This window comes from Porites lutea, chromosome 9 (assembly GCF_958299795.1).
Source record: "Porites lutea chromosome 9, jaPorLute2.1, whole genome shotgun sequence".
Lineage (NCBI taxonomy): Eukaryota > Metazoa > Cnidaria > Anthozoa > Scleractinia > Poritidae > Porites > Porites lutea.
This window is the reverse complement of record NC_133209.1, coordinates 19,025,868-19,040,132: the sequence shown is the minus strand read 5'-3', so window position 1 is coordinate 19,040,132 and position 14,265 is coordinate 19,025,868. Positions and strand designations below refer to the sequence as shown.

Genomic DNA, 14,265 nt, shown 5'->3' with positions numbered 1-14,265 from the left:
GTTTACAATAAAAGTCTTTTACATTTAAGTAACAATAACGTTTAATATAACTAATGATGTACGCACAATAAAATCATCAAATATTTTCTATCAAGTTACATTTTCAATAATTCTTTCCTCTTTTTGAACATAAGATTAATAAATTTGGCTATTATTTTACAAGTATTGTTGTCTGCTGTTAATCAATATTTTATTCTGTCATGGGCAGCAAGATTCACAAAAGCAACATCCTCACTTAAAATAAAATTAATGAACTCCTGTCGCAATACATTGTACCCATTGCAAAACATCAAGAAGTGCTGTTCATCTTCGTTTTGGGTTTGTTTGCAAACCAAGCACCTTCTGTCTTCTACAGGTATGGAAACGCCGCAGATTTCATATTTTGCAGTTTGTATCCGCGTGTTGAACTTGAAGAAACACAATTTTGGTCATTGAGCCAATTTTGGGAGCTGCTGGCTGAGAACCGCAAGGCAGTTCTCCCACGCATGCGCGGGGAAGGCAGATCAGGAGTTACCCCTTGCTTTTAGTTTGTCCACTTGACACTCCCAATATATGATGCAAATTCTCGCACACTAGTTCCGATTTGCTGATACGGTCAGGCCAAGTAAAAAATGTTTCTCGTCCGGAGAGCGAGCGAGCGGGCTCAAGAAGATTGTAGTAAATTCTTTTTACTTGAAAGAGTGCCACGGCGCTTATTGTTTTTCGACTTTAAGTTGCGAAAGATATTTGAGGGCTACGCTCTTTGGATTAAATCACGGCAATAGAATTCTGTTTTTCGAAAGGGTCCCGCGGAACTTATTTGTGTCCGACTTTAATTTAAAGCGGTACTCTTTCGAGAAATATACGGTTTTGATAGCATTTTAGGTTTCTATTACATTTGTGGCCAATTTTTACTTCATTTGTGGTCAATTATTGCATTTGTCACTTCAACAGTACCCCTTTCGTCTGCCTTCTATTGATAAATGGAACAATTATTGATAAATTTTGTTTCATTTGACCTTTAACAGAAACGCGAAAGGTGGAGCTTTGTAGGTGTTGAGAGTTCGTCAGTCAAATGGAAGAAAGTTATTTGAACTACTGACGCAATATTAAATTAGAAAAGGCAGTTGGTTTGCAAAGGATTGCAAATAAACAGTCAAACAGAAAGAGTTTAGTGATAGTTTATAGGAAAAGCAGACTATTAGGTCGGACACCAATGCGATCATGCCCTCCCCCTTTATCTCTGTAATCTGTTTTCGGGAGGAGGGCATGATACATTTCTTTCACAGTTCACATGCAAAAAAGCTAGAATCTAGACTTATTCCTTATTGGATAGGAAACAATACGGATGGTAGCGCTGTTCCGATTGGCCAAAACGCCGCCATCCGTTAGTTGTTGTTTATTTCAGTCTGCATTTTGCTTGCCTAATGAGCAGTTAATACACACGCGAGTTCGTTATGAAATTTCTGCCAACTCAGTTTTCTTGAATTTGAAGAATGTCTAAATAGAAATTTCATAAATTAAAGTATTTTCCATTTCATCGTTTACTAAAAATTGCTGTCAAAAATTCGCCGATCATGTGAATGCAATTTGATACCGGTTACAAGTTACAGAAGCGACAAACGGGTTCACTTTTAAAATAATCAATTCATGAATGAAATCTTGAGCTGGTTTGACTGTAATTCCTCCTTAAGAAACCTGAGAATTAGTCTGAGCGATCTTCGCTTTCACAGCTCTTTTCAGTTTGTGAAATATGATGCTCCAGCCTGATTTTTTTTCACTGCTTTCGCCACAGAACGAAGTCAACGAGCTTGTAAATTCTTTATTATTTGTAGCGGTTAAATAAAGGTAAGGCAGCTCCAGCCAGCAGTGTTTCATCACAAAAAAAAACATTTAATTTTTTTTTTAGGAAGCGCCATCTGCACGTACTTAAAATTTTTTTCTTCCCTACAATTGATTTCGGCGAAAGAGACATTATTCCTACAAAAATTTGATTCCCGTCTGGTAACAGCTGATTGGCTAATAACATGACAGGTCAAGCGGACGTTAGATTATGTAAATTAGGGGGCGGTTGATGGCTTGTTAAATGAATTTATCAGGCGTTATTTTTTTCCCTCTCGCGCTAAAGAAGCAAAGAAGCAAAAAATAATAATAATAATAACGCCTGATCTCAGGTTATATGTGTCAGACTTGATCATTTGCAAACGATCAGAACGTTTAAAGCATTCATTGTAGTCTCATCTTAATGAAACCAGCCAACACCAGGTGGCAATTCAATTAGTAATCATGTTCCAAAAAAGCAATATATGTTTTAAGCTACAATCAACTCGGAAAGTATGTTTCAATTTCATTTTATTAAAAAAGTATTATTAAATTCATCCGAGGCAGCTATCAAAACGTGAATCATATTATCCCTAGTTTTTTTAGTTTAATATAAAGAAAGTTCATCATTGCTCGCAATTTAATACGCATTTAATAAACAAGACGATATTTTCTCCCCCATTGAAAACATAAAGTTGTACTCATAGCATCCGAAATAATTAAAACTATATCTTACTAGAGCCCAGGCCTCCTGCTAGAGCCCGTAATTCAGAATTTTCATATATTTTCATTTAAACCGAAACCACGATAGGTCGGACTAAGTGTTGAAGTTCGTCGGTCAAAAAGGAAAGATGAAAGGATCGAAACATGACCTCTTCGTTTTCCCGCCAAAGAAAACCCTAATATAGAGAAGGCATTGTTCGTTTAGCCAATCGTGTTGAAGTATGACGTCAAACCGAAGTATCGATTGATTTCTAGAAAGTTCTCGGGCGAGAAGTTTTTTCACCCGAGCGTTCGCTTAACCAACCAAAAGCCAAGCGGGTTTGTATCCGTTCGATAAACCAATCAAATCGCCCTATTTCCGTTCGTTTTTTGTTTCTGTTTTGTTGGCGCGTTTTCGTTTCAAGATCATACGAAAATCGCTCTATTAACAGCAGCTGGTTTCAATCAATCGCTAATACAAAGTCATACACAAAGAAAGAGTTTAACGATGGTTTATAGGAAAAACCGACTATCACGTCGAAGACCAATCCAATGTATTTACTGGACCCAAACAGAAAATATGGGGCAGACCTTTTGATAATAAACAACGATCCATGACGAGTCACAGGGAGGAGTTGAGATAAGAAACTTATTACCCATTACATGTAGAAAAAAAACTTACTTGCTAAGGTGTTAAACAAAGACACAGTAGGTAGTTACTTAAACAAATCATGCTGTCTTGGATTGTCTTGTGAGTCAAAGTTTAATCAGTAGCAATGATCAGAATGTTTAAAATATAGCCTGAACGTTATGTCACCGGCCAACACGACGTGGCAATTCGATGAGTAATCATGCTGCAAAAAGCAATATATACCTTGAACGACAATCAACTATTTCTCAACTTCATTTTATTGAACATGTATCGAAAACAATATCATTGCGAGCAATTTAATGCGTACCAAATAAACAAAAAAACTCGCTCATTTCCTTGTAAAATGTCTTCTTATACAGGTATACGTAAGGAAGTGGTAAAATGGTTTTTTGGATAAAACTGATGTAACAATAATTAGCCTCACCCCCCTTCCACACAAATGATAAATGTAGGTAGTAAAAACATTAGACTTCATTGTCTTTATTGGCTGGCACATTTACTGGTGGACCCAGAAGTTACATTGTAGGCCAAAAAAAAAAAAAACCAGCGTGTATGAAGTGTGCATGTATTGTGTTTTTCTCTGCGGTTAAAAGTTGCTAGATGACAAGAGCATACTTTTCTTCCCTCCCCTCCCCTCCCTTGAAACAGAAATTGAAGGCGAACTTTCATGATTATGAAAGAGCGCTCGTAACTACCGAACAGGAGAATTAATGTATCGGAGAAAACACATGTTAGTTTAAGAATAGTGGAAATATACGATTTTGTAATTTTTCTTTTTTCATTTTCACGTTGTTAGTGTTGTTCTGTTATACATCATTGGTTACAATAATTATTTTTTTGGACTCGCTCGTTCTAAATGCCTATGGGAACATTAAGTACGGTCTCGTACAAAGTTTCAACTTTATTGTAAACGCCAGTACCGAGAGTCGCTTTCAAGACGTTGAACTGGGACATGAGGAAACTGTGTTCTTAGGTTCAACCCTGGGCCTTATACTTAATTGTTTTTCCAACATTACGGTTCTAAGTTTTTAATCTCAGAGCAAGAAGCTCTTTGCTTGATATTGCAGCCATATTATGACTGCTTTCTGGTTCCGTAATATGGTAGTTTAGTATTATGATGTCATTTACCTATCGATCATTTGTTCCAATCGGTTGCGCTGTGAGGAGAGCTCTTTCTCCCCCAGTCTGAGACTTTCAAATGTAGTGATCTTATTAGTAATTTCTTGACCCGGCAAATTAAAAAAAAAACCCTGATTAAATGGTATATTTTTACCATTCTTCAAAACATTTTAACTTTTTCACGTGAACTTTATTGATATGAATCAATTACAAGTATTGTGATATATATTCTCAACATTTTAAACGACTACTTTTCTTCTCTCTCAACAAATAGGCTGTGTTGTTCTTCTTATCATTATTATTCTTATAATTATTAGTATTATTCTTATTATTTTTATTATAATAATAATTATTATTACGTGTTGTTGTTGTTGTTATATCGGTAAATCTTTTCGCCACTCTTGGTACATTCAGCATGGAAGATTTATTGACATAGTTTTGATTTCTCTCCTCTTTAGTTAGTTTTCTTTATTGGATGCACTATGGTTAACAAAGTCTAGTAAACTTTTTAAGACACTTTACTGTACACAGAACTTCTTGCCCTTGAAAATTTGGAAATTCGGCCCTCTTTTTGCCCTCTTTCTGAGTTTGATAAATAATACTTTCAGAGTTTCCCGTTATTTGTTAATTATATTATTCCAAAGCAAACTGAAATCTCATGAACTTATACTCATTCGATCATATATTTATCCCTTGGCCTTCAAACAGAGAGTACAAGAAGGTTTTAGTTCCCGTTTATATTTAGTGTCATTTTTCCAATAGTATTGCTGGAAAGCTAATTTTTTCACCACTCAGAGAGAAAAAGGCCGATTAAGTTATTCTCAGTTAGGTCCTTTCTTTAGTGGGGACAAATCGCGAAAATATTTCGAAGTATATCCATAACAGTTTGTCGAATGTGTCTCATCTTCCAGCAGTAGATCAAGGGATTGAGGGATGAATTGAGAAACACAAGAGTCCTTGTGAAAAAAGATAAATGAGATAACAAGGGAGTTTTACCATTGGTCTTGGCAAAAACAACACAATACATTGGCAAATAGCAAACTAAGTACACGAAATAAACGTAGAATGTAGCCAGTGAAGATTTTTTCAGCCTTGCGGCATTTGCCATATCTTCATTCTGTGTCGCCTGTTGTACTTGCAGAGCGTCACGGTGAATCTGCTTTGTGTGGTGTCTCACGGCTGTGTATATCTTGCAATAAAGCAATCCTGTAGTTATGACACAAACAACTACAATGACCGCTCGCATAATAGAAAGACTTAGGAAGGAAATTGATGCACTAAACACCCAGAGTGAGATCACAACAGCAACAACACGTTTGTGAGTCACAAGCTCTTGATATCTGAGATGAAGCTGAATGGCCAAGAATCTGTCCACAGCTAATGCAAAAACACCAAAATGCGAAGCAAAGACCAATGCTCTTCCCTGGATTTTACGCGCTGACGTTACTGTAGAATAAGCAGTACTTTTTTTTTCCATCACAAGAATTGCAACATACAGTGGTTGGACAAGTAAGCCTACACCCAGATCAGACACAGCCAGGCTTAGTAGCAATGTTTTTAAAGTCTTAGGCAACGACGAGGTTTTTCTGAGCGCTTGCATTGTTATGATGTTTAATACAATGGCGGTGAAGGACAAGAAAGCGTTGAAGAAAACAAGTGTCAAATTCAAGCCTTCAGCACTTGCCATCTTTTTTTTTTTACACAACCCTAATCAGTGTTCAGTTTCTATAATATGCAAAGAATTTCATTGCTTTCTAGGTTTCATCCGTTTTAGAATGAGACTGACCTTCTGCTTCCACCATTGAATGGAGCGTTATATACAGTCTTAAGTTTCAGCAGCCGTACTTTTGAGGAACTCTGCAATTTTTTTCTTTTTTGCACGAGACTGACGCTGGAAATTACTCTTTGCGAGACTTACTGAATATTCTCCAGACTTCCTCTTCCGATGGCAATTGGTTTTTAACTGAATACTGTGGAGTTAGAAAAAAAGTCCCTAAGTCGTGCTCACAATATCCAAACTCTCACCTTGCTTGAAATTGAAACTTTGCATGTCTGAACCCAGAATTAAAACTTTAAATGTAACGTCATCATCACACAGTAATTAGTATTAATTTTCTTTCAAGCGAAACTCAATAGGTCGTATAAATGTTGAAGTTCGTCAGTTAAAAAGGAAGGAAGTTATATGAAACTACTGATGCAATATTAAATAAGCAAAAGGCAGCTGGTTTTCAATCATGAATCGCAAACATACAGTCAGACAGAACGAGCTGAGAGGTGACTTGAGAGGAAAACGGAATTTTTACGTCGCAAACCAATCCAACAGTATTTGCTGGACCCATGAACACATTTTTTGATAAATTTCATGTTCACGGGTGACTTAAAGAGTGTGAGGCGGCCTAAAGATACAGCACCCTAGTTACTTAATAAATCATCTGTTCCTTAATAATTAAAGCAGCTAATAAGATGTAAGTCGTGTTATATAGCTTCAGTTTAAAAGACATAGGCTGAATATTCTTATTTTTTTCTGCCGATTTTGGGCTGAAAATATTCTTGTATTATTCTTGGATTGTATTAGGATAAAGTTCGTCAGTCAAATGGATATAAGTTATTCGAAACTATTGGTGCGATATCAAAGAAGAAATGGCAGCTGGTTTGCGGTGAATCGTAAACACAAAGTCAAACAGAAAAGAGTTAAACGATCGTTTAGAGGAAACGCGGACTATTAGGTCTGAGACCAATCCTACATGTTTGCTGGACTCAAGCGAAACAAACGCCCATTTTTTTTTAGATAGATAGATAGCCAAATGGATAGATAGATTTTTCAAAAAAAAAAAACATGGGCAGCCAGAGGCTAAATTGCGTATTTACAAATAAAACTAAGCTTAAAATAAAATAATTTACCTTACATCAATATTAAAATATTAAAAATTCATGCATATAATATATAAAAGCATTCAAACCGAATCATTTAATTGTACTTTAATTAGGCACGATGACAAAATAAAAGTGTTCTTAAAACGGTCCGTTTTCCGCTTTGGAAGTTCAAAGTATTGGTGATTTCTTAGTAAATATGGAGCCTTATTGGCTTCAGTTAATAACTTGTTAAGTTTGTTGTCCTTGTTGCAGAGGGCAGCGTTAAAAACCTTGTCACATTTGTCCTCGCAATATGAAATAATGGTCGGAATACCAGCTTCATTAAGTGCCTCGTCATAAGACGGACAGGGGCAAATGATTGATAATGCCCTTTTGTTTTAGTAACTGTGACAAACGAGGAGTCTTTTGAGTTGAGATAAGGAGCCTGTTCCCAGGAAAAAAAAAATTACTAGCTAAGCTTTTAAAACTTAGATCAGAAAAGTAGGTAGTTAGTTTCGCTTGTGTGCGCGCCAAAAGGAGAATCATGGTCCCACGCGTTACTAGTGGAGATCGTGGAAACTGAGGATGGAAATTGCTACCAGCTGTCACAACGCCATGCTCTATTTTGTGAAGAAAGTTTAGGAAAAATTGATGCAGGGATGTCGAACTTTCCGTGAACGGGTCGGTCCACGAATTCTATTGCTTGAAAGCGTTGATTACTTTGGAACAAGTGAATGCTTCACGGAAAACTTCCATGGAGAAGCTATAACTGGTCGGGCGTTTTTAAACTTTCATTGTATGAAAATGAGTCTTGTGATGAGCATGCGGTTTATTTTTGGCGATGATTGAAATGACGCGCCATGTTCATTACGTTTTACTTTCTAGCAATGATTTGTATTTGTACACGCGTATATTCTGAAGAAAATATTCATAAAATATTCTGAATTTATTAAATATTCTGAAGAATACTCGACTGTCGCTAAAGCGGGAAGTGAAACCTTTTAGCGAAGAAATCCTGCTTCGTGTAGAATTAATCGCCTCCTTATCTGTTATCTAATCTCCAAGCAAGCGAGACTTGCCCTATCAAGAGTGTTCTTGTTGTAAGTTAATCCAGGGAGCATATTACATCATGACTAAAGGCTTGGTTACCAACATGGTGGTATCGCGTGTTATAAATGGCAACGATCGTTTACGAAAGGGAAATAGGCGTCGGCGAGGCTGGAGACTTAAATATCTTTTGCCGTTGTAAAGTGCTTGAGCAATGCCGTGACTTTACGCTCGCAATAGATATTAAATTATGTTCATTGAACCAATGTTTAAGGTTGAAAGCTGTGATTCCGTAACTTTTGCTCAGCGGATTGTCGCTATAAAGTTTTAATATTTTCTTGCAGACAAATTCAGATCAGGCAAAAAATTACCTTGAAATCTCTGAACATCTTCAGGCCCCAGTAGAAGGTTAAGATTCTAAAAGGTTAGCTGTGCATAAACAAAGTTTTTTAAATCTCCTGAGACAAAATGGCAGCCGCGTGACAAAGGGCTATTTTGGCGTTTTTGACGTCTTGGTTCACCACAAACATTTTTGGCGAAGCTTGCGCGCGCGCAGCGGTGCACCATGGGTAAGAATTTTGGTTCTCTGTGCATAAATAATCACGTGAGCGTACGCACGCCCTTCCGCATCACAGGCATACCAATGTAAAATAACTCAATCAACAGGTATGGCAAATGCAACACAGGGTTTTTCTGCGGGAAACCTTAAGTCCACCGCGACTTTTTAGAGAGAGAAAGTCCATCCGGACTTAGAAGAGAGAAAAACCAACAACAAAGTCAAGTCCGACTAAATTTTAAAGTCTTTAATGACATCGACAACAGAGCTAAAGCGTTAGACAAAAAACAGAGACAAATTTCGTTGGAGGAAAAACATGGAAATGGCGGTGAGAAAATGAGAAAAGGCGGCCAACAAGGTGAAACAGTGAGCGACAGTGTAGAAAAAAAAGTGAACAAGAACATGACAAAACACTGGTGAGCACATACGATATTTTCCAACATAAAATGAGCTAGGAAGTTTAACTTGTAGTCGTGCAAAACAACGTCAAAGAAATGTACAAAAAGGGTGCTGCGCACTTGCAAGGTTGTTGGTTTGTTTTTTGCTAATAGAAAGGAGAACTCTTACGACACGTTTCCATAGTAGCAAAATTTTTGGATCAGACAACAAACCCGACGTCACTTAATTAAGTAAATTCGCGCTGTTTCAAATTTCATCGAACTTATTCAGTTTCATTTACTATGTTAAATGTTGACAAAATTCTCTGGGGTTGAATCCGAAAGGACCGTATTTGTGCTGTGTTGACCAACTCCATAGCGCGGGCGCGTGAAATTAGGAAGTTCCATGTCGCAGTCGCGTAACGACGGCTAAGAAATGTAGCTAGAAAAAAACGTGATGCACGTGCAAAGTTTTTGCTAAACCTATCGCTTTTTTGCCGTTCTCGTTGTTTTCGCCGTCGTCCTTGCTTAAGCTCTTCATTGTTGTCATCCAGAATTTTTGCTACCATGGCAACGTGACGTCACACTTCTCCTCTCTATTAGACCTATTTACTATTTTTTTGTCGCTTTCGTTGCTGTCGCCGTTTAGCGTTGCTTTCTGTTTCTGTTATACAAGGTCCGTTCAATCTTGAAAAGGTCTTGAATTTTACTAGTCGTCTTGAAAAGTCTGAGTCCTTGAATTCGGTTTATGTCCTTAAAAAATACTTTATGTCTTTATTAGTTCTTGAAAAGTCCTTGAAATTCACCACCTTGTAGACACCTTCCTTTTTCTGTAAAATTACTCGGATTATTTTGTCGAGGAGAATTTGGCTCATCCTCGGTGTATAAGAACCTGTAAAACTCACGGGTAATGTAAACACATTTTTGCGCATGAACGATTTCTGCACCTCAGAAGCAATTGCAAGTCATACCCAGTCAGTCTTGTTGCGGAAAAAAGTATGGAGGTAAAAATTAATTGTAAAGGCTAGGGTTTTAGCCAAAAGAGTGATCAAAGGGGGTTACAGAATGCCGATTTATTTTTTTAAAATCTTAGTCCTTAAAAACTGTAATTTGTCCTTGAAAAATCATTGAAATTTGGTTGTCTGACGTTGCAGTGGCTGATCCAGGGGAGGGGCCCAGGGGCACCTGCCTTCCCCCGTCTTATTTTTAGACCAAACTGAGGCCCGAAGGGCGAAAAAAAATTTTTTTGGAGACTGGGCCCCCCCTCTGGATGACTACCGCCCCCCCCCCCCCCACACATCTCAAGGTCTGTAGGTCTGTATCCGGCACTGAGTTGTACTTATATCCTCTTGGTGGTAGCTATTCTCCTGATTATCGGCCAGTTAATTAACAGATTCTCTTTTAGTGTTTTTTCCCCATGCCCTGATCTGAAAGTAACTGTGCAAGGTTAACACTTCATCTTGTTACTCAAAGTTCGGGGTTTAAGAAATTTTGTCAAAAGAAACTAGTACTTTTAGCTTTTTAAAAGAAAGAAATGATTGGAAATTGTCAAAAAGCTCGATTTTACTCTTCTGCTTGCTAAATATTACTTGTACATAAATAAATTAGCACCTAAAGATTTGTCTTTGGATGAATTTAAGGCTAGAATCAGTTGGAGGTATGATTTCGAAAAACCTCTTCCTTCAATTAGTTAGAAAGAATTCAACTTTACCAGAATCATAATCTGTTAATCAACAGGTCTAATGCTATTGTGTGAACTGCTGTGTTTAATTCTTTTCCGTTTTTAAGTAATCATTATGGTCCAATCTGTAATATTGTTATATACTTTCTTCTAGTTTTAAAATTTGTAACTGTAACATATGTTGTGTAAATTACCTACTATTAAGTAAAATAAAAAAAATATTTTCTTTGTTTGAGTAAATTATTTACAAGTATATTAACGAGAGTCTATAACTAGCTTCGCTATTAGCGCTGGCTAAATCTATATATTATAATTAGGACTATAGGTGTTAACAAGCGAACTGAAGACATGTGGCCAGCCTGCATACATCTGTTATTATAGAGTTCTCATGGAAGCTTGATATTTTGGGTGTATTGTTTTTTTTGTTGTATGTAATCTGTCTCGGTTCTTTAATAGGGACCGTGTACCCTCGACCATTTTTTCTTGCAGACAAATTCAGATCAGGCAAAACATTTCCTTAGAATCTCTGAAAATCTTCACGCATTAGAAGGTTAAGGTTATTGCTGGTTGTGTTACATGTTGAGCTATGAAATCAGCGCGGTCATCAGTGGCGTTAATTAAGAAGGATTCAGAAGTTCCAAGTTACGCTCTAATTTTCGAAGCCGAATTGATATTAAATTTAACATTACAACTGCACGCAAAAACTTGAAAAGTCTTCCATTTGTTAAATAGCTTTCTTCCTTTACATCATGGCTCCCAAATTTGCTATATATACATTCCACAATATTCATCTAGCACGAAACTTATTATGAAAACAAAGATAATTACGGTGTTTTATGATCTTTTATAAACTCTTTCACTCTCAACAGCGTCTTGCAGATAAATCTAAAGCGGGAGCTAGTGGCCTATCAGCCCGCTCTCATCAAGTCAGATTTCTCTACTTTCTTGTAACTAGAAAAATACGACTTTCATGTACTATTTAACAGACATCGATCTGGAAGAAGTCGTTTTGTCTACTGATGATGGTATTTACTTTATGTGGGACTCGCTGGAGTAACAGTAACATTAACAGTATCTTTTTTGTGTCTCACCCTCCATAATATGGAGTGCGTTACTCTACATATGGAGGTATCGGTCTGTTTACAATTAAGGGTCTTTTACATTTAAGTAACAATAACGTTTAACTAATGATGTACGCACCATAAGATCATCAGAGATTTTCTATAAAGTTACATTTTCAATAGTTCTTTCCTCTTTTTGAAAGTAAGATTAATATATTTGACTATTATTTTACAAGTATTATTGTCTGCTGTTAATTAATATTTTATTCTGTCATGGGCAGTAAGATTCACAAAAGCAACATCCTTACTTGAAATAAAATTAATTAACTCCTGTCGCAATACATTATACCCATTGCAAAACATCAAGAAGTGTTGTTCATCTTCGACTTGGTCTTGTTTGAAAACCAAGCACGTTCTGTCTTCTACAGGTATGGGAACGCCGCAGATTTCATATTTTTCAGTTTGTATCCGTCTTGAACTTGAGGAAACACAATTTTGGTCATTGAGCCAATTTTGGGAGCTGCTTGCTGAGAACCGCAAGGCAGTTCTCCCACACATGCGCGGGGGAAGGCAGACGAGGAGTTACCCCTTGCTTTTAGTTTGTCCACGTGACACTCCCAATATATGATGCAAATTCTCACACACTAGTCCCGATTTGCTGATACGGTCAGGCCAAATAAAAAAATGTTTCTCGTCCAGAGAGCGAGAGAACGAGCGCAAGAAGAGTGTCGCTAGTAAATTCTGTTTACTTGAAAGAGCGCCACGTCGCTTATTGTTTTTCGACTTTAAGTTGCGAAAGATATTTGAGGGCCGCGCTCTTTGGATTAAATCACGGCAATAGAATTGTGTTTTTCGAAAGGGTGCCGCGGAACTTATTTGTGTCCGACTTTAATTTAAAGCGGTACTCTTTCGAGAAATATACGGTTTTGATAGCATTTTAGGTTTCTATTACATTTGTGGCCAATTTTTACTTCATTTGTGGTCAATTATTGCATTTGTCACTTCAACAGTACCCCTTTCGTCTGCCTTCTATTGATAAATGGAACAATTATTGATAAATTTTGGTTCATTTGACCTTTAACAGAAACGCGAAAGGTGGAGCTTTGTAGGTGTTGAGAGTTCGTCAGTCAAATGGAAGAAAGTTATTTGAACTACTGACGCAATATTAAATTAGAAAAGGCAGTTGGTTTGCAAAGGATCGCAAATAAACAGTCAAACAGAAAGAGTTTAGTGATAGTTTATAGGAAAAGCAGACTATTAGGTCGGACACCGATCCAACTTGTTTGCTGAACTCAAGTAAAAACTATAAAAAACGCACAAATTTTAATTAAATACGACTTACGACGAGTCTTAGGGCTGAGGGTTCAGAAAAAAAAACTTATTGCCTATAAAAAAAAAAAACCTTACTAGCTAGGGTTTTAAAACAAAGACACAGTGGGTAGTTACTTGACAAATCATTCGGTCATATGTGTCTAGCCTGCGATCATGCCCTCTCCCTCTATCTCTATAATCTGTTTTCGGGAGGAGGGCATGATACATTTCTTTCACAGATCACATGCAAAAAAGCCAGAATCTAGACTTATTCCTTATTGGATAGGAAACAATACGAATGATAGCGCTGTTCCGATTGGCCAAAACGCCGCCATCCGTAAGTTGTTGTTTATTTCAGTCTGCATTTTGCTTGCGTAATAAGCAGTTAATACACACGCGAATTCGTTGTGAATTTCTGCCAACTCAGTTTTCTTGAATTTGAAGAATGTCTAAATAGAAATTTCATATATTGAAGTATTTTCCATTTCATCGTTTACTAAAAATTGCTGTCAAAAATTCGCCGTTCATTTGAATGCAATTTGATACCGGTTACAAGTTACAGAAGCGACAAACGGGTTCACTTTTAAAATAATCAATTCATGAATGAAATCTTGACCTGGTTTGACTGTAATTCCTCCTTCAGAAACCTGAGAATTAGTCTGGGCGATCTTCGCTTTCACAGCTCTTTTCAGTTTGTGAAATATGATGCTCCAGCCTAATTTTTTTTTTTCACTGCTTTCGCTACAGAACGAAGTCAACGAGCTTGTAAATTCTTTATTATTTGTAGCGGTTAAATAAAGGTAAGGCAACTCCAGCCAGCAGTGTTTCATCACAAAAATTAAAACATTTAAGTTTTTTTTTAGGAAGCGCCATCTGCACGTACTTAAATTTTTTTTCTTCCCTACAATTGATTTCGGCGAAAGAGACATTATTCCCACCAAAATTAGATTCCCGTCTGGTAACCGCTGATTGGCTAATAACATGACAGGTCAAGCGGACGTTAGATTATGTAAATTAGGAGGCGGTTGATGGCTTGTTAAATGAATGTATCAGGCGTTATTTTTTTTCCCTCTCGCACCAAAAAAGCAAAGAAGCAAAAAAAAAAA

The 14,265-nt window shown here is 37.0% G+C and overlaps 1 protein-coding gene across 1 annotated transcript; it reads right to left on the bottom strand.

The window, feature by feature from the left end:
* Positions 1–4,537: 4,537 nt before the first annotated feature.
* LOC140948478 (adenosine receptor A3-like) lies at positions 4,538–6,290 on the bottom strand. Its single transcript, XM_073397721.1, has one exon. The coding sequence runs from the start codon at positions 5,958–5,960 to the stop codon at positions 5,112–5,114; it is 849 nt and encodes a 282-aa protein (XP_073253822.1). The 5' UTR covers positions 5,961–6,290; the 3' UTR covers positions 4,538–5,111.
* Positions 6,291–14,265: the final 7,975 nt, after the last annotated feature.

Bases quoted from the DNA above. Each gene is read 5' to 3' on its own strand.
- LOC140948478 (XM_073397721.1), bottom strand. From the start codon at position 5,960: ATGGCAAGTGCTGAAGGCTTGAATTTGACACTTGTTTTCTTCAACGCT.